This window comes from Ischnura elegans, chromosome 7 (assembly GCF_921293095.1).
Source record: "Ischnura elegans chromosome 7, ioIscEleg1.1, whole genome shotgun sequence".
Lineage (NCBI taxonomy): Eukaryota > Metazoa > Arthropoda > Insecta > Odonata > Coenagrionidae > Ischnura > Ischnura elegans.
In genome coordinates this window covers 55,638,161-55,661,410 of record NC_060252.1, presented here as the reverse complement: position 1 = coordinate 55,661,410, position 23,250 = coordinate 55,638,161, and the positions used below count along the sequence as shown (strand labels likewise).

Genomic DNA, 23,250 nt, shown 5'->3' with positions numbered 1-23,250 from the left:
GGAGGGCGACCTCCTCCCCTCCAAGATGTCCGGAAATTAAAAAAAAAAATGACATACCTGGAAATATATTACATATCATTTTGTCCCTTAAAATCTAACTTGAAGCAGATGCAGTGATTACATGTCAAAACTAGACAATAGTTTTAAATATATTTTTATATTTGTCTGAGTCCTTGGGGGGGATCTATCCCCCTCATTCCCCCCATAGTTACGCCACTTGGGTGAGGGTTATCGAAAGGGAACCCACGACTTGAAACATTTCGGCCAATTTGTAAGTTATACAGTACTATGGTTATACCGTAGCTACTCTGCACTCGGTTTGAAAACACCATCGTGATAAGTTGTGTTTTGCGGTTGGACTGTTTTTTATCGTAGTTCCAGCTTTAAATATCAAACGAAGGGTAGGAATTCTAAAATGCCAAAAGCTAGTGATACTGTTCATACCAAGCAGCGATACACATAAATGTGCGAAAGTAAGGGGACCCGCAAAACGACAGCTATCATTTGAACATACAGTCGCTCAGTCAAAGAAAGTGAAGGAGGAGCTTGTTGTTACTGCTACTGAAGCATTTTTAAAGGCTTTATTTTGTGTAGAGAAACTTGACAATCCAAAAATTCTGGAATGGCTCTCGAAGTATGCACATATAAGGTAGTAGGGATTTGCCGTTTGCCGATCGTATTCACCAAGACTACATACTTGAACTACATATTCATATACCTTGAACCAATATAACTTGAACCATTTCTTTCATTTAGTTTTATTGGAAATTTTGTAGTAGAAATTCTATTAAATGTTATGTAAAATGCTTAATAAAAGTATAAGTATCCATGAAACATGTACATACCATTAAGTAATAAAATGCCTATAAACGTGGGAAAATTGTAGCATTATAATAACACCGCCAAGATTTTCTATAACACCTAAATCACATGGTTTTAAAACGAATTTTAGCAAAAAATAAAATCACTTTCACGGACCTCTATCTATAGCATAGGAGATTATGTTTTAAAACTGTCAGCTTGGGTCAAAAATGATAAACAAATGACCACCACGTTTTACAACTGTCAATTGGCCATACGGTGTTTTTGGAAATCATCAGTTGCTATCAACAACTTTAGATGACATTTATGAAAATCGTTGGTAAAATGTGACCCTAAAATATTTCTCATGGAAAGTTGTCAGGAAATGGCACTACCAACACCAAAAATCGTTGTTTAGCATGGACACAATTCTAACCCCAGGCCTTCAGAATTCACTCCAAAAAGAACAGTAGATGTGGGATATATAAACTATATCACCATATTTTTCCTGATTATCCTCATTTTGTCAGCAATATGAGAAACTTGAATCGCATAATGAGATAAATCCAGCATTTCATAAAAAAATGTTTTGGTCAAATACCTAGTAAAATGCAAAAAAGATTTGTGTTTGGCAGTCTGCAACCTGTCTGCTAAGAGCAATCACCATTCAAAAGGATAGTTAACCACAAAAACTGCTACCTCAAAGACTTTTTACAGCTGAGATTAATGGCACATATTGGACATAGGAATAGACCCGTTTCTGCCATTAGTTTTATCAGAATCTTAGCTTAGAGATTATAATGGATCATACACTCAGTCTCATTATATAATTCACAAACATGGTAAAGTAATTAAAATACAAAGAAAGGTATCAAGGCAACTTATGAACTTCTAAATTCACAAGGATTTTTCTTCTACCAATTCCAGGCGGAAAATTCATCAAAATGGATGGTGTTCCACAGGGATAATTTAACGATTTACTTTGATTAATTTTCAAAGGCAAATGGACAAAAAATTATTTGCAAAAAAGCTTTTAATAGACTTGTAAGTACAGTTTCAATATAATTTGTCTTACAAGAAATCATCAAATAATAAACCTGGAGACAAGAAGATTAATATAAGAATTAAATTAAAAAATTCTGATTTAATAAACTATGGCAAAAAAGATTTTCCATCACAGTTACAGGACAGTAAAAAGATGCAGAAAATACAGTTGAAAAAAAAGAAAATTTTAAGATGCTGCTCAAAAATTAGAAAATGGCACCAAATATTACACACTATGAGCAGGATGTTAAAGGATTATTATATTTTCCACACAGCCACAGCACAGCCAATTTCTTTAAAAATCAAACAGGGTTCATGGCTACAGCAAACTTATTAGTATTAGTGAGTATGCATTTACACAAAAACAAATTTGGTATACGAACAGATCAACTCCTAAATCAGAGAAAATCAACAATTTCCTCACAAAGGAACATAAAAAGTGACCCGAATGCAATGGCAGTAGAGATCTAAAACTAGGAGTCTAGGCAGAAATAAATTTTCCAGTGATTTGCCTTAAGTTAAATAAATATCATGATTTTCCCACATGGAATATTTGTGCTTCCGAGAGGATGCCATGGTAGATTAAATTGCTGGAGCAACTACCATGAAGGCAGATTGGCCAAGCATGTAGCACCAGTCTTAAGGTTGAAGCCAAACTCAAAATACTAAGATGTTTGCTATGGACTTTTTTTTAGAAAATAAATACATACTGGTCAGCAATTATCATTTTTTCTCAATATTTTTTCACTTTTCCCCAGAGGAATTTTCACCCTTCTTTTCCAAGAGGAATAGTGGAAAAAAACTAAAACCAGAGAAACTTCAAATATCCCAAGAAATTTAATCAATAGAAAAAAAGCAATCAAATTTGATGGTCCTAATTCTTAGGGAAGATATGAGGAAAATTCTTTAAAATAAAAAAATAATAGCATTAGTTCACCTACTACCACTACTTTGCCCAGAATTTACAGAGTACGACATAATTGCCAGTACCGCTTAGAGTCTCACTCGGAAATGTATTTTTTCGGCATTTTTTTCTGAATCAGAGATTTCTCACATAAATGTTTGGCAAATTCACTCGCCTTTCATCGAAATGATACAATGCCAAAAATAGATTTTATCACATGAAAATCTTATTCTGCATCAAGAAGAGTGTTGCATTCAATAAGATAGTCTTAAAGTAAATAAAATCACAAGACACACTTCAAACCTTCAAAACATTGATTGGACTTATCATAATCTGTAGGATTTCTAAGGCCATGAACTACACTTTCTTCTTCAATTTGAATTCCCTCTCATGAAACAAGCATCTAAAGCTAGTCACCCCACACTCTGAAAACCTTTTTGAATCACAAAAAACAATAGAGTTGGTATAAGGCTCACGCAAGTGATAGGGAAAAGCCATTTCCGAGAGGGATCCAAAGAAATAGTAGATAAAAGCAATGGATGATGAGAAGGATCATAAATAAAGTCAATTTTATGAGCAATGCAACGATAATGAGTGACAGAGAAGACAAAACACATGCATATGAACCAGTCTCAAGGGAACACTTGCTCTAGCATCTCTAGTACACAAATTATATTATTCATGTATTCGCCAGGCTTCCTGGGCAGAATTTTGCATTGGCCGCATGAGAGGTCTTAAAATGAAAATTAATACTGTTAGCAGTGAGGGAAATTTTTTACTATTCGGCATTTCCAATTAGCGAAACCCACAATTGCTCCCATTCTGGGCTGCCTAATGAAGTGAAAATTTACCACTGATTTCCAAGTAAATCGAGATTCATAAATTTAAGGTATTTAGAGAAAATCAACTCATTAGTAGTGGAGCCGAATCCATAATTAATAGATTTGCATTTCATCGATGAAGAAAACAGCCCCATTAGTACAGTAAAACCTCTTTACATAGTAATGGAGGGGACCAAAATTTGGGCAATTTGATGTATGGAGGTTCACTATAGAGAGGTTTTAGTGGTAGGCACCATTTTTTCATATCCTTGGGAAATGAAAGGTGCTACTGTCTTTTAAGCCATTATATTAATATATTTAAATATATAGGTATGCATAAGTGAACATATATTTACAATTTAAAGGTTACGCAAAGGTAAAAGTAAATTGTTCAAGAGGCCTTTTTAGAAAATAAATTAGTTAATGGGTTTGCTTAAAATTTTTTTCAAACTCTTTCGAAATAATGTTTTCATTTTCACGAGCACTTTTTAATGCCATTTTCACTGTAAATAAATCACTGAATGTTTTCGTTAATGCCTTTTGACCTAAGAAATAATTCGCTGGTGTAAGGGTTGTAATTTACTAATAGTGTACGGAGGAAAGAACAATAGTTTTATTTTTCTAAACATAATTTCTTCATCCTCGTATTTAACTGCCTGAGTTTTTTTATTTGCGCAGCCTAGCCAGTTTCTTCTGTTTTTCCTCGGTTGTATAAAATAGATGTGAGGGTGAATGATGGTATTCCAAAGGTCACTGCCTTCTGCCTGTCCTCGTTGATGGCTAGGAAAATTGCTAATTATGTGGTAATGTCAAGTAGTCGCCTTCTTTTATTTCTCGAATCCATCATCAGCCTATGATTAATTAAGTAATTTTCATATTTTTTCATATTTAAGGCAAATGATTGAAAATACTCCTTATTATATCTTTTAGAATTGATTTATCATTCTTATAACATGTGACTTGTTAAAGATTATAAAAAAAATAAACACGTGACTACTGCAAAAAAATAGACAAAAAATTGAGCGTAATTTGGAAAATTTTGCTGAATTCCCTCTCTCCAAAATGCAATGCACGCAGAGTTCCGAAGAAAAACTCTGTCGAGGGCACACAGAAACGCTAGGTCTGCGAAAGGACGTGATTTCCCGGTGAGAATACTGGGCGAACTACCTCAGAATGCTGCGGCGACGGTAAAAAATTTCATTGCCCTACTGCGTATCAGCTAATTAGCTGCCTCCTTCACCTAAAACTGCCACACATGGATTGATGTTCGTTCAGTATTGCTAGAAATTGACGTCCCGGACTCCCGATGGAATAGTCACATTTCACGGTATAAATACCCAGGCAAGACACATGAATGTCGCCAAGCGCGATAAATTTTAAACTACGATCGTTCACGAAAGCATCGAAAAAATTACCAAGGCGGTAGTAAGAAAGTGCTACACCGGGAAATATAGGAATAAAATAATTGCGAAACTGTATTTGATTTATTTCAAGTCGCGGAAAATTCTTGAAATATTTTAATTTTAGAAGCGGAAGTAGCAATGCGGTCGAGTCGCCATGGATGGGAGTGAAGTTAGTTGAAATATTATATATAGTTAGGCCGTCTCGGGGCTGTCTTGTTGGTACGATATATGGAGGTTTTACAAGATAAAGAGGTTCACTATATAGAGGTTTGCCCATAAATTTACATGTAAATCTGACGGGACCGGAGGATTGGTACGAAGTATGGAGGTTTACGATGTAAAGAGGTTCACTACATAGAGGTTTTACTGTATAAGGGGTTGTAAATAATTATGTAATGGCATGATAATTTGGGTTTGTTTCATAGCAATTGTTATAGTGATTGCCAATGAAAAGTTGATGGTAAAATCATAGGAGGATATTTCAGAAGGGTTGAATGTTGCCAGGGTAACGGAGTGAAATGAATTTACAGAGTGTTGGGGATGGCGACCACTCCATGCTACTTCCCCTAGTCACCTTCACAGTGGCTACACTTAATCAGTAACAAACAGATTTCAAATTAGGAGATCAAGAGGTGGAATACTCCACGGCCCTCTAAAACATGACAGCTTAAATAGGTTTCACAGGAAGATCCTTAAGCCTTGAGAAATAATTGTTCTCAGGGGTGTTTTCAGTACAGGATGAGATTAATCTGCATAGGAATCTTTCCTGAAGAAATAACCTAAAAAATTTACCCAAAATGTCTCCTGTATCTTATCACCCTTGACCAGCTTCAAATACCGTGAAATACACCCAAATTACGTAAGATCTCATCATTATTTTCATGTTATAATATTTCCTGGAGTTTAGGTCAACGTAAACTAAAACTAAACTAAAAACTAAACTCCAGGAAATATTATAACATGTATTATACTAGGTCAAGATAAGGAGAGGAAAAAAATCATTATTTTCTTTAAATTCACAATTTCCTGCTCTTGCACACTTACACTGGACCTTCAAGTTCCACAACCCTTTTTGTCCAAATGGTATATCCACTTCAGTGAAGCATTATTTTGTGCAGCAGTTCTGAAAGCCTTGTACACAAGTGTGAATTGCTACGCTTCAAGATTTTTCATACAATGGAAATTTTGGGTGAAGCAATAGACCTTGGTCCAATGACTTTACTTGGTAACAACATTTTTTGAATTAATGAGTATACTGTATAAAAAAGAGCCAAAGAAAAAAGAGGAAATGGAGGAACCTATAAAAGTAGAACACGGTGGACTAGGTAAACTTAGACAGATAATTAGTCCTTTTGAACTAGACCAAGGGTGAAAGATGGCTGTAAGTGTCCAAATGAAGAAAGATATACGAATCGATGCTATGGGCAAATAAAGATTGTATTATACAGTAAAACCTCTTTACATCGTAATGGAGGGGACAAAAATTTGGGCAATTTGATGTATGGAGGTTCACTATAGAGAGGTTTTAGTGGTAGGCACCATTTTTTCATATCCTTGGGAAATGAAAGGTGCTACAGTCTTTTAAGCCATCATATTAATATATTTAAACATATAGGTATGCATAAGTGAACATATATTTACAATTTAATGATGACACAAAGGTAAAAGTAAATTGTTCAAGAGGCCTTTTTACAAAATAAATTAGTTAATGGGTAAAATATGCGTATATGGATAAAACCCTTCCACAGTATTCCTATCTTAAATTTTTTTTCAAACTCTTTCGAAATAATGTTTTCAATTCTACGAGCACTTTTTAATGTCATTTTCACTATAAATAAATCACTAGCTGTTTTCGTTAATGCCTTTTGACCTAAGCAATAATTCACTGGTCTAAGGGTTGTACTTTACTAGTAGTGTTCGGAGGAAAGAACAATAGTTTTATATTTCTAAACATAATTTCTTCATCCTCGTATTTAACTGCCTGAGTTTTTTTTTATTTGTGCAGCCTAGATATAAAGTTTCTTCTTTTTTTCCTCGGTTGTTTAAAATAGATGTGAGGGTGAATGAAGGTATTCCAAAAATCACTGCCTTCTGCCTGTCCTCGTTGATGGCTAGGAAAATTGCTAATTATGTGGTAATGTCAAGCAGTCGCCTTCATTTATTTCTTGAACCCATCATCAGCCTATGATTAATTAAGTAATTTTCATATTTAATGGCAAATAATTGAAAATACTCTTATTATATCTTTAAGAATTGATTTATCATTCTTATAACATGTGACTTGTTAAAGATTATAAAAAAATAAGTAAACACGTAACTACTGCAAAAAATAGACAAAAAATTGAGCGTATTTTCGAAAATTGTGTTGAATTCCCTCTCTCCAAAATAGAATGCACGTAGCATTCCGAGGAAAAACTCTGTCGAGGGCACACAGAAACGCTAGGTCTGCGAAAAGACGTGATTTCCCAGTGAGAATGCTGAGCGAACTACTTCAGAATGCGGCGGCAACGGTAAAAAATTTCATTGCCCTACCGCATATCAGATAATTAGCTGTCTCCTTCACCTAACACTGTCGCGCATGGATTGATGTTCATTCAATATTGCTAGAAATTGATGGAAGAGTCAGATTCGCGGCTCCCGACCCGGACTCCCGATGGAAGAGTCAGATTTCGCGGCATAAATACGCAGGCAAGACATATGACTGTCGCTAAGCGCAATAAATTTTAAACTACGATTGTTCACGTAAGTATCGAAAAAATTACCAAGGCGGTAGTAAGAAAGTGCTACACCGGGAAATATGGGAATAAAATAACGGCGAAACTGTATTTGATTTATTTCAAGTCGCGGAAAATTCATGAAATATTTTCATTATAGAAGCGGAAGTAGCAATGCGGTCGAGTAATTCTGTCTCCATGGATGGGAGTGAAGTTAGTTGAAATATTTCCGTCAGTAAGTGATTATAGGCTGCGCTGGTCGCCTCTTTTATTAACTGAACATAGTATGTAGGCACTCACGAGAAAATAAAGCCATCAGTAAAAGAAAGCGAGTGCTATCGCGCGATTTTGACCATGATTCGAGAGAAAACGATGTGTTCTGTCTTCATTTACCGTCATCTAATATGATTAGGATAGTTGGATGCCCTAACTAATGGTTAACGTGAAAATTATTAAAGGTGTATAAGAAAAAAATAAGCGTGAAACATTTATCGCTGTAAATGTCATTCCATGTAGGTAATCGGGGCTGCATTAATGGTCTCCAGTCGTCTCGGTACGATTTGCGGAGGTAGTTAGGCCGTCTCGGGGCTGTCTTGTTGGTACGATATATGGAGGTTTTACGAGATAAAGAGGTTCACTATATAGAGGTTTGCCCATAAATTTACATGTAAATCTGACGGGACCGGAGGATTGGTACGAAGTATGGAGGTTTACTATGTAAAGAGGTTCACTACATAGAGGTTTTACTGTATAATAATACAATCTATATAATTTTACAAAATATTCCAAAAAAGATAATGTAAACTCCAGTTGAGAAACACAATGAGAGTACTGAGAAAAACTATTACCTTGATACATATTTAGGTATCAGAACTATATAATTACAATTAGGAAATGCTAGATCATGCAAAACTACTATCATTCCATGCAAAAACTAGTGCATTTTCTATGTCATACCATCACCAAAAACAGTTCCCTTTTACCTTTCACCTAAATCATGATCTGTCAGCTGTTAATAATAGTTCATCAACCATGAGCAACATGCATTAAATTATTTAGCCTTACGCTTACTAGAATTAGACTCGGAGACTGATTTTGCTCCATTCAACTTGGGGATGCGAGGAATAGATGGCAACTTGGAGACTGAACTGGTACTTGATTCTTCCTGTACTTGAGGTGAAGAGTTGCCGCGCTGCGATTTCTCCTTAGCCTTTGCCCCAGCCACTCTAAAATTGAAACAAAGTATGAGGACCATGAGCTAGTAAACATGCAAGATATATTACAGTGAGTCCTCTTTTAACGCCACTTATGTTCTGTTCATGAAAACTGTTCATGAAAAATGTGACGATAAAGGAAATGACGTTAATCGAAACATAATATCCCATTTAAAAAAATGTAATAGGTGAATATCAGCTCCTAGACCTTACAATTCCTACACGAAAAAATTTTAGCGTATCATATCTGGGGCATTTTTTACGATGGGAATGCCAAACTATGGCATACATACGAGTTCCAAGTCTTCATCGACAACAATAGCAGCAGTGACATAAATCCTTTTCCATTTTTGTATCTTCCCGCATTTGTTTTTCGGCTTCGCTATGGTGGTCGCCTGGGCATCATCATCGCTGAAACATTGTCACAGTTACAGGAACCAAAATTATTGTGAACACGGTGAAAAAAGCGATGACAAAAATTCCGAGTACTACACGGAAAAATGCCTTGAAATCACGCTTTAGGTTCCTGAAAACCGTTATGTCAAGTAAAACCTTGCGTACCTACCTAAGAATTCATTTAGCAGAAAATTTGCTAAAACCGTAATCGCAATTAACAATAAACACACCGTTTTACACTTTGTATAGACTGACTGTATTACCACCCACTAAACTACCAACCTGCAATGCCTGCCGCTTCACCTTTCTCGCACGAAATTTAAAAGACTTGACGTTATCACGAAGCAAAGGTGCGAAAAACGAATGATGATCTCAAAATTTTCGTGACGCTATCGCGAAATGACGTTACACGGGGTGACGTAGAACGAGGACTCACTGTATGTACTTACTTTATACATGTTACTAGTTATATAATATAGTATAACATCTTATCCCTTTATAGCCCAGAGCTGATTCTGGGATGAATCAAATTTCAAGATTTTTCATTCTGAAAACTTGAAAATTTTACACTCAATGATAATTACCGTGGCGGCTAACTATTTCATCATCAAAACTATTCCATCATCAAAAAATAATGGGTGGTTTAGATATTTCCTGAATAGAGCTGAAAGTTGAAACATTTTTGATGTAGCTTAGAAGCAATATTGGGTTATAAAGGGTTATTATACAGCAGTGGTGTAGTCAGGAATTCTGTTTGGGGGGGGGGGGGGGTGAACACCAGGGGGGAAAATTTTTGAACTGCAGGGTACCAAGTAGAGGGTATTAAACTAATTTTAACACTTTTCATAATAAAAAAAACTTCATTTTTCAAAGAAATGTTTTGCAAATTCATGATTTTTCAATATTCGGTTTTCTTTTGAGATGCAAAGAAAGGGTGCTTGTATACTTTGGGGGTGCGGGGGAAGGGAGGGTCCGGACCCCCCTTTTTACGCCACTGTTATACAGTAAAATCCACGTTTATGTAATCAAATGAAAATTGAATTGAATGAAAAATAGTGGAAAATGTAGAAAGGTGTATAATAGCAGAAGAGAATAGCGAACGATAACAGATTGGAATAAAAAATATGTCACAAGACATGGAAAAGCGTTATGACCAAGAACGAAACAGGAATTTCAATTGAATGAAACATTCACTTTTTGTGGTGCAGAGAGATGAAAACTGAGAGATTGCTCCAGCATCTAACTAATCACGGAGTACGCACAACAGGTATAATTTTGATATTTTGATGGGTAGATTAAATTTTAAATCATTAAATAGCAAATATTCTACATGTTATTGACAATAATAAAAAGGCATTAGAATTAGGTTTTTTAAATTTAAATCCCACACACACGGGGGTATCCATTATTTACGTGAGGCATTTAGGCGGGGAGGGGGCCAAGCAGATTCTCACCTAACCTCTCATGTTGGAGAGGAGGGGACCTGCCAAGTATCACGTAATTCATTTTCCACAAGAAACAGTGTAAAATTGCGATCTTAGTAATCTTAAATGTTAGCCTTACCTAACTTTAGATAAAAATAATTAAATTGTTTTTTTAAATAACTATAACTTAATAAACTTATAATTATGCAGATTAATGTATTTCTACTGAAAACATTCATTTTGAAAAATCTCACGTGAGATTAGAGAGAGGGATCAAACCAAATCTCACGATATCTCACTAAGTGGGAGGGCGGTCCAAAACTTGCCAAAATCACCTCATGTAATCAATGGACACCCACTAATACATACATCACTTCCAACTTACGACAAATTCTTCATGAAATATAGTTTTTCTGAATTACTGGACTACCTGAAAGTAAGGCTTTCATTTATGTTAGAAATATGTACTTTCTTAAGCCCATAATAGTGATGAAGTTATGAAACAAGTGACTAAAGCTAAAGTGTATCGGGTTGGTGTGGTGTCTAGAGTGTTAGCTTCCCACCAGGTGGGCATGGGTTCAAATCCTGGCAGTGGCAGAGAATTTTCAGAGACTGCCTGATCCCTGCTTGAGTGTTGTGTGGACGACATTTCAAGCTCAACACTCCGCCCGTTGGATGGAACGTTAAGCCGTGGTCCCCTCAGTGCCTTTTGTAAAGAGCAGGCTAATGCCGACGTTGGGTTTCTCTCCACCCTTCCTTCCAGTGGCGCCGACTCCATGGGGCCTGAGGGGGCCCGAGCCCCCTCAATAATTCAAGAAAATAATTAAGTTATATTATGCCTTGTGAAATCACAAAAATATATTGGTGATTTTTATTTCCCATGCTTGACGATAGTTACCTTTTAAAATAAATTCAACAATGAGTGTTGAAACAAATAATTATAAGGTTAAGCAGGTTAACTGAATCAAGTGTTGTGAATCATGGTAGTGTTTTGGTGCTGCGACACACTTTCAATTTAACCTCTTCCTGGGGCAAGACCTCCGATATGGGCCCCCCCAATATTTTTTATAAGTCCTGCTTCCTTCCATACCCTTCCCTCATGGTGCAAATGACCTCAGCTGTCGGTCGCCTCCCCCAAATACCATACATAATATAAGAATTCTTCTCCAACAGAGAAGAAAGATTGGACGCAAAGCTTTCCATCTCATAATATTGAGGAAAAATACCTATCCTAGAGAAATTACTACTGCATTAATGCTTGTGCCACTTGATTTTACCTTGCCATTTCTTCCTTCCTCATGCGATACTCCTTCTCACGCAGGTACTCTTCTTTCTGTTTCTTTGTCATTGGTCTTTCATCTTCATCCTTCGGTTCCTTTTTCTCTATTTTTATTGGTTCAAACTGTTTCTGAGCAGCAATCTGTAAAAGATATCGGAAAGACTATCATCTGAGAGCAGGAAGAATTCTGGGAAAAAGAGAAAACTTCTGAAATGATTTAAGGATTCAATGAAAAAGATCCACCAAACAGTAATAACATCTTTATCTTAAATATAAACTGGAGGATAAGTAGGAAAAATCAGTTTCCTCCTTCAAAGAAATCAAAATCTATTGACTCTGGCTTTTACCCCATCATTAACGTAATAATGTCACACAAGCGACAGAAATTAATCAATTCTGATTTACTTGGAAATCAAATGTCAAATTTAATCTCATTTGAATAAAAACTGAGAATGGTGGCCATTATAGCTATTGTGCGTACAATGTCATCTGTACATATTTTACAATTCTTACAATGCTCTCCTGAATAAATTGGCAAAAAATTATATTTTAGATGCTAACTATTAAGGAAGTTGAACAATGCATGACATAATAGGTATTAAATATAATAAAAGCAATGAATTCTGCATTGTGATTCTCAATCACTCTGGAATTAAATTTTACTTGCTGCCTAAAACGGCCTCAATTAGAGGCTAGTCTTGGATGTATTGCTTCCATTGAAAGCAGAAAGCATTTTATTGTGAACAAATTTATTTGAGGGGCATAAAAATTGATTTTACGGAAAACAGACAGAATAGCTGAATAGTGAGCAACTTAATTTGGTAGGCACAACTCACAGCTATTAGGTCAATATAAAAATAAGCCATCAGAATGACAATATTTAAAAACTGCACCCACTAGGAACAACTTGTTTAATAATTCATTTAAACTAAATAATGTATTTAAAAAAATGTGTATTTCTCTGATATGCATTAGCAATTAAGCTGACTTACGCTCTGAAAATACTTGTGAAACTAAAATTACGAAATATTTTTATGCATACCTTCAGAAGATCAGCGAAGTTGATAGGAGGGGGGGCAGCAGGCCTCTTTTTCTTAACTTCTGGCTCAGATCTTTCACGGGGTTCATCCTTGTAAGAGCCTTTTGACTCTTTCCCTTGTACATCTCTGAATGGAAAAAAGTAATAATGTTAATAAGAACCTCCTCAATTGTCGAGATACTAAACATGTTAACATATTCCGCATAGTTAAATAATTAGTCAATTTACAACAAGTTTGACTTTCAAAAGGCAAAATTTATACATTCAAGTAATACAAACTTATCTTAAGCCTGAGTCACATGATCATTTTATTTTGTCGCGAAAAGTGATCACTAAAGCTATCGCTTTTGGCAACAGGAAAAGTAATTACTCCAGTGATAATTTTTCTGAATCACACAGTGCCCCCCACCATCGCCTTTCGCATCACTTTCGATATCACAGCTCATTGTCATAGGACCCACATAACAAAGATACATAGCGTGTTTGTTTATCTATGTCGTTCCCGTCGTTGCCACGATAGTCAAACATTGCACTGCAATCGCTCCATACGGGCATGCGTTCCGATTGGCTGATATGGGGTTTTAGTGATGGTTTTAGCGACGGAAAAAGCAACCGGACGAGTGATAAAAAATAGTGATGGGAATCCTCATCGTGATCGTGATCACAAAAAACAATTGCCAGCTACGATCATTTGCGTGTGATCACTCTAGTGATCACTAGGAAATGACGGATTCAGGCTTAAACTTAAAGAAGATATGCCACTGTTTTTTTAGCATATGTAGGGAAGTATGGGCAAAAAGTTTGATTAATGGAATTATGTACCCTATGGTGGGCCGAAAAAACACTTTATATTGGGATCAGATTTGCCCAATTTGTCAACTTATATCCCAGTCTCCCTGTTTAACACCCTACGTGTATGTGTGTGGGATCACTTGAAATCTTGCCTTTTGAAAGCCAAATTTTTAGTAAATTGACAACTACTTGTTTAAATATTGTCCCTTTAGAAATGCCTCAACAATTTGTTAAAAGAAAATAATATCCATAGTAAATCCTAAACAATTGTAATTTTTAGAAATATTTCATTGGAAAAGTCACTACCCTAGCACATTCTTAATTACATTATTTTCTTTCTCTAAAGTTTAGAAAAATTTCAATTTTGATTAATTATTTGATTGTTTGAGGCGTAACTTGGTAAAAGCTATTCATAATTAACATTACAAAGAAGAACTTTGTACTTTCACATTAATATTTATTCACAAATTTACCTTTAATTAATTACCTTTACCTTTTATTAATTTACCTTTAATTAATTAATTTTACACTTAAAGTAAATTTGTGAATAAATATTAATGTGAAAGTACAAAGTTCTTCTTTTTAATGTTAATAATGATTAATTATTTGTTCATACACCACATCACAGTGATTCAAATTAGTGTCGAGTTTTTTTAAAGGTTTACATAATACCTATTATATTATTGAAAATGAACCAAAATAAAAAACATCAGGATAATGTGCCATTGCCGATACATAAGCAAGAAGGCATTCACAATTGAACGCTATGTTTAATGATATGGGTGATACGTACATGTGAAAAATGTATTCATTTGAGTTATATATGACATATAATGATAAAATCACCTATCTGGTGCATCATAGCAAATCTTTCCATCTTCTTTTTCATTTGAATCTTCCTTTGCTTTCCTCCGCTTTCTCTTATGTGGCATTGATTCCTCTTCTTCTTCCTTCAGAAGTGCCATCCTTACACGATCCTTGAATCAAAAATTTATTAATATGAATATTTCTTTAAATAATAAATCAAACCCTTTCTAAGAAATTTCGGAGAGCGTACAAGGGAAACATCCTGACCGGCAAGGTCCAAGGTGAAAAAAAGAGGTAGCTCTCTTTACTCTCCTTGGGAAACACATTCCACTTCTTCCCCAATCTTAGCAATGCCTTGGCCCTGATCTAGACGAGTAAAAACCAGACGATACCTAATAATCTAATGAATGATAAGGAACAAATTAATCTGGCACCCGGAATTTTGCAGAAATCCCAGTCATAGGATTTAGAAGGCTTTTTAAATTAACCCATTAACTGGGGAGAGGAATTCAAATTTGACTTTTTGTCTCACAATTACCTTACATGAGTGGGTGTATACTTGCTACAAAATGTAAATGTCTGCCAGGCAAATGAGATATATAAAATAACCTCACTTTCGATAGTTGACTATTAGTGATAGTTCTTTATATCAGTGCTCAATAATAAATGTATACTTGGAAATTTTGGACACATATTGGATTAAATTCACTGCACTTGAGGGCCTCATTAAAATCATGAACTTTTTCAAAATACGAGGCAGTGTCATTTTCAACCTTCAATAGGCCACATGTAGAAGACAAAGAGAAAGTTTAAAAGTTATTTCAACATGATCAGTTGCATGGCTGAGACATTGATCCTACCTATATACATATGTTTATATTATATATTGATCCTACCTATATATTCGTTGAAGTACTAAAATTACCAACCCACAGTACTCTAACTAATACATATGTATCTATCATTGTGCTACTAGGATAAACAAAATACAAACTTTGGTGGAAACAAGATCCTTGACGGTCTGACTCTTCTTAGAGAACTTAGGATCTTCAGATGGTGTGCTAACATATTTGTCCATCAATTTGTTGTAAAAAGCTGACGCTTCCTGAGAAACATATCCATAATCATCCTCATCAGGCTGAGATGGACCTAAAAATAAAAATAATATGAATCCAATACAAATTCCTAAATAGCCTTTCTTATTACATTACACTAAATTAGCAGCCTCCATCAACCATGACGACATATATGGAGATGGAACCAAAAATTTCATCAAACTAAAGGCTTGTGGTACCCACAATATTTACTATTGCAATCTCTTCATATTACAATAATTACAATTCCATCCGAAGTTAAATACAAGCTTGAACAGACACAAAAATTGGTACTTTTCGACAGATGTGTAATGAGTGTTATGATATTTTTGAAAGACAAATCAATTGGGGAGAACTTGAAATGTCATATTATGCACCAAATTTCTGCATCAACCCTTCAGTGGACCTGAGGAAGATAAATGGAACGTTGGCGAATTATTGCCCAGTAAAATGGATGAACGCGGAAGGAAACCTGGAAGAATCAATGCCTACCATCATAATCTCTGTGGAAGCCTACTTGAAAACTTGGTGGCCCCTGAATGCATGGAAATCAAGCAATAGGGAGAGGCTAGTGGCTGTGGTGGGGGAAATCTAGAGGGGAGGTGAAACGCTTCAGACTGAGCTATGCATAGACGTTGAATGGAGTCGAGTCTCCAGCAAAAATGGAAATTTCAACCAACACCCCCATGCGATGGTACTTCTCCAAAATAGACTCACAGTGGCCACCATGTTTAAAACAGTCTGTATTTCCGAGATAAGGAAAAATACAGAACTAAGATAAAGTCATTAGGATCCTGATATAGTGGTCATGATCAAAAGCAGCCATTTAAGATGGCTGGGCCATATTTTCAAAAAGGGAAAAAAAATGGAATAATCAAAGATTTGTTTAATGAAAAGCCAAATCCTGACTAACTAACAGAAGACTAGGGGGAAAACCTAGAATGTGGTGGTAAGATCAAACACAGAAGGACCTGAGAAAAGAAGAGAAGTCATGACATGAGAAAGGTAGTAAGTCAGAAAAAAATCGAAATTTCATTTTTTCATGGAGGAGGTAGAACATGCACATGCCAACGGCATGAACAAGGTAAACAGTTCGGTACTCCTGGGAGGTATTGACTTGTCAGCGCCAAGGCAGGGTTCCCACTCTAGCTAAATTATAAAAATCACGGTTTGATCCAGGTTTTCACAGTCTAAATGTCGTCAAATTCACCTTCTGCTGATAAGCAATTTTAGGCTGAAATATTGATCACATAACTATCACCGGCCACATGTTGACTAAAAACGCAACAGACGCCATGAATGCAAATGCAGCAATGAAAGTGCTATCTCTCATGACCTATCGTTATGAGAATTCAGGGCCGTTGGTTATGGTTTTGAGTGGGAAAATGGAGGGTGGCATGGAAGTAAAGAAATGCCTCATTTTTCGCCACGGTTAATAAACACTTCAGTTACCAATCTTCCAATCACAGGCTTATCATCAATGCATCGTCATGGCACACGGGCCAATTTATTAATTATTAATAATTACAATTGCGCTTTGGATATACGTGTGCAAATAAATGCACGGACAGTGTCCGCGCGTGACTGACCTTGAAACATGCATGATCGACATGATGATTTTTCTTTTGATACGTCAATCGTAGTGATACAATCAAGTTTTAGAGATTTTTAGGTTTTATGATGGAATTCACGACTTTTTCCTGGTTTTTTCATAGTGGACGAAATTCATGGCTTATTCACGGTTGAGTTGGGAACCCTGCAAAGGGTCTTCGTTCAATGACCATCTTTCGCCGAAGGTTCTCTTCTACGTACTACGCCTATCACAGTGGGCTCTCCCAACTTCTTAGAATATGTAGTGCTGCTGCTACATACTTGGATTTCTTTAATGAATCTCCACCTTCATTCAGAAGAAAAGTTGGGATGTTTTCAGAGTTTGGTCCACATTTGCTTGGAGTTATTTGATTTTGTACACATTTTTTTGAAATAAATACTTGTTATACATTTAATTTTTATTAATTTTTTTGTTCTAGTTGTTGTTACTTTCAAAATAGTTGAATTTTGTGAAATGGTGTTATCCGTGGAAATAAATAAATAGTAAATTGGTATTATATATCAGTTGCTACGACGAAGTTTGCACACTAATATAAGCTTCACAATGTTAGCAAACCTCTTTCTCTTGTGTCCGGTAAACTTCACATTTAGTGAGTTACTACCTTTCTCATGTGAATGCTTCATTTATGCTTCCCAACACCCGGAGTGAGCAGGAGCTCTTCTTCATGTGAATGAAAGTGGGGACCACAGTGGTTGGCACAGCGACACTCATATCACAGCAGGCATAGGCGAATTTAGGAGTGGGGAAAAGGAGGCACAACCCCAAGACTCTTAAAAAATAGACAAAATTTATTACATGATTATCATTATGTCCATTTTGTTTTGTGCATTACGGAGCCTCAATCATTTAATTTTACATTAATAACTTTCATATTAAAATAAACAGAATATTTCATTATGCAATTACTGTATCTTGTTTTTAATCTCATGTATGAGAAGACTGTTTGCCTTTCAGATCCTTGTGCCCCCCCCCCAGAAAAAAATACTGGATCCACCCCTGACTGCAAGTGCAGTAAAATTTACTTTGGAAGCTCAAGTACTGCGATATGAACTACAAGGGGATATCACCACATTATTATCCCACAGAGTTGCAGCTACTCCAATCATTAACATAAAAGATATAATGGAATTCTCTTGAGAAAAATATTCCGAAGGTAAACTAGTCCCCAAGTGGTAAAGAAGAAGTGAAATGTAAGAGAACATGGAAAGCAAATACATAGCTGAAGTTTGCACACTAAAACTATACTACTTTTGATATATAATCACCAGAAAGGGCAATTCTGAAAGCATATTTATAACTTCCAGTGCAGCTTTGACACAGAAAATCTATGTAGGGGTATAAAATTAGTGTATCGAATACGTCATTCATAACAAAGATTGGTTTGCGCTATCCATAAAAATAATACCTTGATATACATATATATAACCCCGATATGGATCTCGTTTGTGTCAATAGGGCCTAAATACGCAATTTTTGGGAAGTGAGAGGTAACCCTCGTAACTTATGATTGATTCTCATTGTGATAGCACCTACATGAAGGTATTTGAATGCTAAGGAAACACACAAACCCAGCCAAACATCCTCCATGAGGCTCGTAAGTTGGTATATGTATGAAGAAACTCGAAACGTGTAACTTTCTCAGAGGATAGAATATCCAAATTCAAAAGCAAATTTCCAATGAATAGTCTAAAAATGATAAATGAATGCGATGTACTCAATTACTAACCAGCCATTGTCACAGCCGTATTCACGTCGTCTCTGGCATCGTCAATCGCAGCTTTATTCGCTGCTTTCGTAGACTTTAACATAGCCCGTACACGCTTATTTGCTTTACTATCCTGGGCGCGCAGGGCAAGAAGTTCCTTTACAAAACAATAAAAAATATTGGTATCAATCAAAAATAAACGATAAAATGCGCTCGGATATATTAACAGTCGTACATGAAATGCAATAGAAATTCTCACCTCTAGCTTTTTATCGGCATCGATAGTCTTCTGCCTTTCCTCTTCTTCTTTCCTTGCCAGGAATTTTTGAATATTAGCTGATAGACTCTTATTTTTCTGCTCTTTTTTCGGAGGAGCAAATGTCGTCCGATAACATCTGACCTAAATCGAAAATTTCCGAGGAGATTAAAAGAAAGCAAAATATTTTATGGAGTGTAATTTACTATTAATTATCTTGATCCCTGATTTATCAATGATTAAAATGTTAGCAAAAGTTTACTTCCTATACACAGATAAATGGCATAATGGTCTTTCCACTATGCATTACATTATGATGGATGAACAATTCCTTAAAATACATCAACTTACCTCTTTAACAGGCTTTTCATTTTTCTTCGCATAATCTAATAACTCTCCAAAATCCATCACATTCACCACACCTCTATAGCAAAATCCTTCTGAGTAACTATTCCCTCGAAGTACGATATTTGTCGACGTACAACCTTTCACTCTAGTCTGCAAATGTTTACGTGAGTGACTGCCACAGCTTCCAATAGAGGGGGCATGGAAGTTGCTTCGTTTTCAAGCGATTTAAAGCGCTCCCAGCGCTCTTAAAGCGTTGCAGCGTATGCAGCTATTTCAACCACTCACAACCATCGGAATTACCCTGGTAGAGAGCATCTTGGATGTAGTTGGTGTAGCATTTCTCAGGTTTTCCCAGAAAGTTGCGAAAATATGATATATATATTGTCATAAAATAACACTCCAACGAACAATCTAAATTGGATGATAGCCCTCGCATAGATTTGTGCATTAGGGCTCGCGGAATGAACATTCAAAAATGTCTGGAGGAAATTGTTGCTACTGAAAAATAGTTCAGCGTGTACTCATTCCGCACTTTTGCAAATCCGAAATTTATCAAACACATTATTAAATGCGAAATCGTTCCACAAATCTCTTACATCAAAGATTCCTGAAATGGGGGAAGATATAATCCCTTTAAACTTCATTCATTCAAGACTACTCGGAATTTCGTATTTATATTTTCACCGGCTTATTTTTTTCACAAATTTGCATGAAGGCCCACTTGGAAATCGCCGTACTCACGGTCTTAGAATGCCGTACTCAAACTTTAATCATATTTTTAAACGAGCGCCTAAAGAATAATAGAGCATCGTCTAATTACTATCTTTTCTACCGCTTGGCGTCTCGGTTTTCTTGCATTTGATGGAGGCATTTCAAAAACGGTAGTAAACACTTTGTGATGGTGATGCAGTCGCGTTACCTTGGCCCACAGTTTTCCCAACCCACGCATTCATACCAACCCACAAGAGCACAGTCTCTCGCCGCGACCCTGTGACATGAACGACGGTATTTTGACAAACGGTACTAGTTTGTAATATTTATCATTACTCTGTTATGCGTCCATTCATCTCGCTGCTTTTTTGATGTATGGCAGACAAGACATCAATACTTAGTACTATATACAGATATTCTGCGAATCGTCCCTGATTTATAAGTTACATGACCTGCAATACATAGTAATTTCTCGCCGCGAAGTTGTGACTCGCCGGAAGGTATACCAGTTTAAAAATCATCATTACTCTGTTATGCGTCCATTCATCTAGCTGCTTTTTTCATATATGGCAGACAAGACATCAATACTTAGTACTATATACAGATATTCTGCGAATCGTCCCTGATTTATAAGTTACATGACCTGCAATACATAGTAATTTCTCGCCGCGAAGTTGTGACTCGCCGGAAGGTATACCAGTTTAAAAATCATCATTACTCTGTTATGCGTCCATTCATCTCGCTGTTTTTTTCAAATATGGCAGACAAGACATCAATACTTAGTACTATGAAAATATATACTGCGAATCGTCCCTGATTTACAAGTAAAAGGACCTACAATACTTAAAATTTTCTCGCCGCGACGCTTTGACTTGACCGACGGTATGACTTTATAATATTCATCATTACTCTGTTATGCGTCCATTCATCTCGCTCCTTATGTGATATGTGGCAGACAAGACATCAATACGTAATACCATAGAAAGATAGTCCGCGAATCGTCCCTGATTTATAAGTTACAAGACCTGCAATACGTAGTATTTTCTCGCCGCGAAGCTGAGACTCGCCGGAAGGTATACCTGTTTAAAAATCATCATTACTCTGTTATGCGTCCATTCATCTCTCTGGTATTTTGATATATGTCAGAAAAGACATCAATACTTAGTACTTTACTCTGATATTCCGCGAATCGTCCCAGATTTATCAGTTACAAGACCTGAAATACGTAGTATTTTATCGCCGTGAAGCTGAGACTCGCCGGAAGGTATACCTGTTTAAAAATCATCATTACTCTGTTATGCGTCCATTCATCTCGCTGTTTTTTTCATATATGGCAGACAAGACATCAATACTTAGTACTATGCACAGATATTCCGCGAATCGTCCCTGATTTACAAGTTAAAGGACCTACAATACTTAAAATTTTCTCGCCGCGACGCTTTGACTTGACCGACGGTATGACTTTATAATATTCTTCATTACTCTGTTATGCGTCCATTCATCGCGCTCTTTTTGTGATATGTGGCAGACAAGACATCAATACGTAGTACCATAGAAAGATAGTCCGCGAATCTTCCCTGATTTATAAGTTACAAGACCTGCAATACGTAGTATTTTCTCGCCGCGAAGCTGAGACTCGCCGGAAAGTATACCTGTTTAAAAATCATCATTACTCTGTTATGCGTCCATTCATCTCGCTGCTTTTTTGATATATGGTAGATATGACGTCAATACTTAGTACTTAACTCTGATATTCCGCGAATCGTCCCTGATTTATAAGTTACAAGACCTGCAATACGTAGTATTTTTTCGCCGCGAAGTTGAGACTCGCCGGAAGGTATACCAGTTTAAAAATCATCATTACTCTGTTATGCGTCCATTCATCTCGCTGCTTTTTTCATATATGGCAGACAACACATTAATACTTAGTACTATGCACAGATATTCTGCGAATCGTCCCTGATTAACAAGTTAAAGGACCTACAATACTTAAAATTTTCTCATCGCGACGCTTTGACTTGACCGACGGTATGACTTTATAATATTCATCATTACTCTGTTATGCGTTCATTCATCGCGCTCTTTTTGTGATATGTGGCAGACAAGAAATTAATACGTAGTGCCATTGAAAGATAATCCGCGAATCGTCCCTGATTTATAAGTTACAAGACCTGCAATACGTAGTATTTTCTCGCCGCGAAGCTGATACTCGCCGGAAAGTATACCAGTTTAAAAATCATCATTACTCTGTTATGCTTCCATTCATCTCGCTGCTTTTTTCATATATGGCAGACAAGACATCAATACCTAGTACTATGCACAGATATTCCGCGAATTGTCCCTGATTTACAAGTTAAAGGACCTACAATACTTAAAATTTTCTCGCCGCGACGCTTTGACTTGACCGACGGTATGACTTTATAATATTCATCATTACTCTGTTATGCGTCCATTCATCGCGCTCTTTTTGTGATATGTGGCAAACAAGACATCAATACGTAGTACCATAGAAAGATAGCCCGCGAAACGTCCCTGATTTATAAATTTACAAGACCTGCAATACGTAGTATTTTCTCGCCGCGAAGCTGAGACTCGCCGGAAGGTATACTTGTTTAAAAATCATCATTACTCTGTTATGCGTCCATTCATCTCGCTGCTTTTTTGATATATGGTAGATATGACATCAGTTCTTAGTACTTTACTCTGATATTCCGCGAATCATCCCTGATTTATAAGTTAAAAGACCTGCAATACGTAGTATTTTCTCGCCGCGAAGCTGAGACTCGCCGGAAGGTATACTTGTTTAAAAATCATCATTACTCTGTTATGCGTCCATTCATCTCGCTGCTTGTTTGATATATGGTAGACAAGACATTAATACTTAGT

The 23,250-nt window shown here is 36.2% G+C and overlaps 2 protein-coding genes across 4 annotated transcripts in view; one reads left to right on the top strand and one right to left on the bottom strand.

Moving 5' to 3' along the window:
• LOC124162958 (protein SPT2 homolog) overlaps window positions 1–19,851 on the bottom strand; it is a 34,736-nt gene extending 14,885 nt beyond the window's left edge. Inside the window, exons 1-8 of the mRNA XM_046539738.1 lie at window positions 19,657–19,851; window positions 19,309–19,449; window positions 19,071–19,206; window positions 15,633–15,787; window positions 14,678–14,808; window positions 13,043–13,166; window positions 11,999–12,141; window positions 8,759–8,913 (exon numbers count right to left, since the gene is read on the bottom strand). Coding sequence (XP_046395694.1) covers window positions 8,759–8,913; window positions 11,999–12,141; window positions 13,043–13,166; window positions 14,678–14,808; window positions 15,633–15,787; window positions 19,071–19,206; window positions 19,309–19,449; window positions 19,657–19,713 — 1,042 coding nt within the window. The 5' untranslated portion in view covers window positions 19,714–19,851. The remainder of the gene's footprint in view (window positions 1–8,758; window positions 8,914–11,998; window positions 12,142–13,042; window positions 13,167–14,677; window positions 14,809–15,632; window positions 15,788–19,070; window positions 19,207–19,308; window positions 19,450–19,656) is intronic.
• Window positions 19,852–20,336: 485 nt separating this feature from the next.
• The window catches only part of LOC124162957 (centrosomal protein of 135 kDa-like), a 48,016-nt gene continuing 45,102 nt past the window's right edge, over window positions 20,337–23,250 (top strand). The window contains exon 1 of one of the 3 annotated variants that reach the window (XM_046539734.1): window positions 20,337–20,554. The gene's annotated coding sequence lies outside the window, so the exon portion shown is untranslated. The remainder of the gene's footprint in view (window positions 20,555–23,250) is intronic. The other 2 variants (XM_046539735.1, XM_046539736.1) reach the window with 2 other exon arrangements.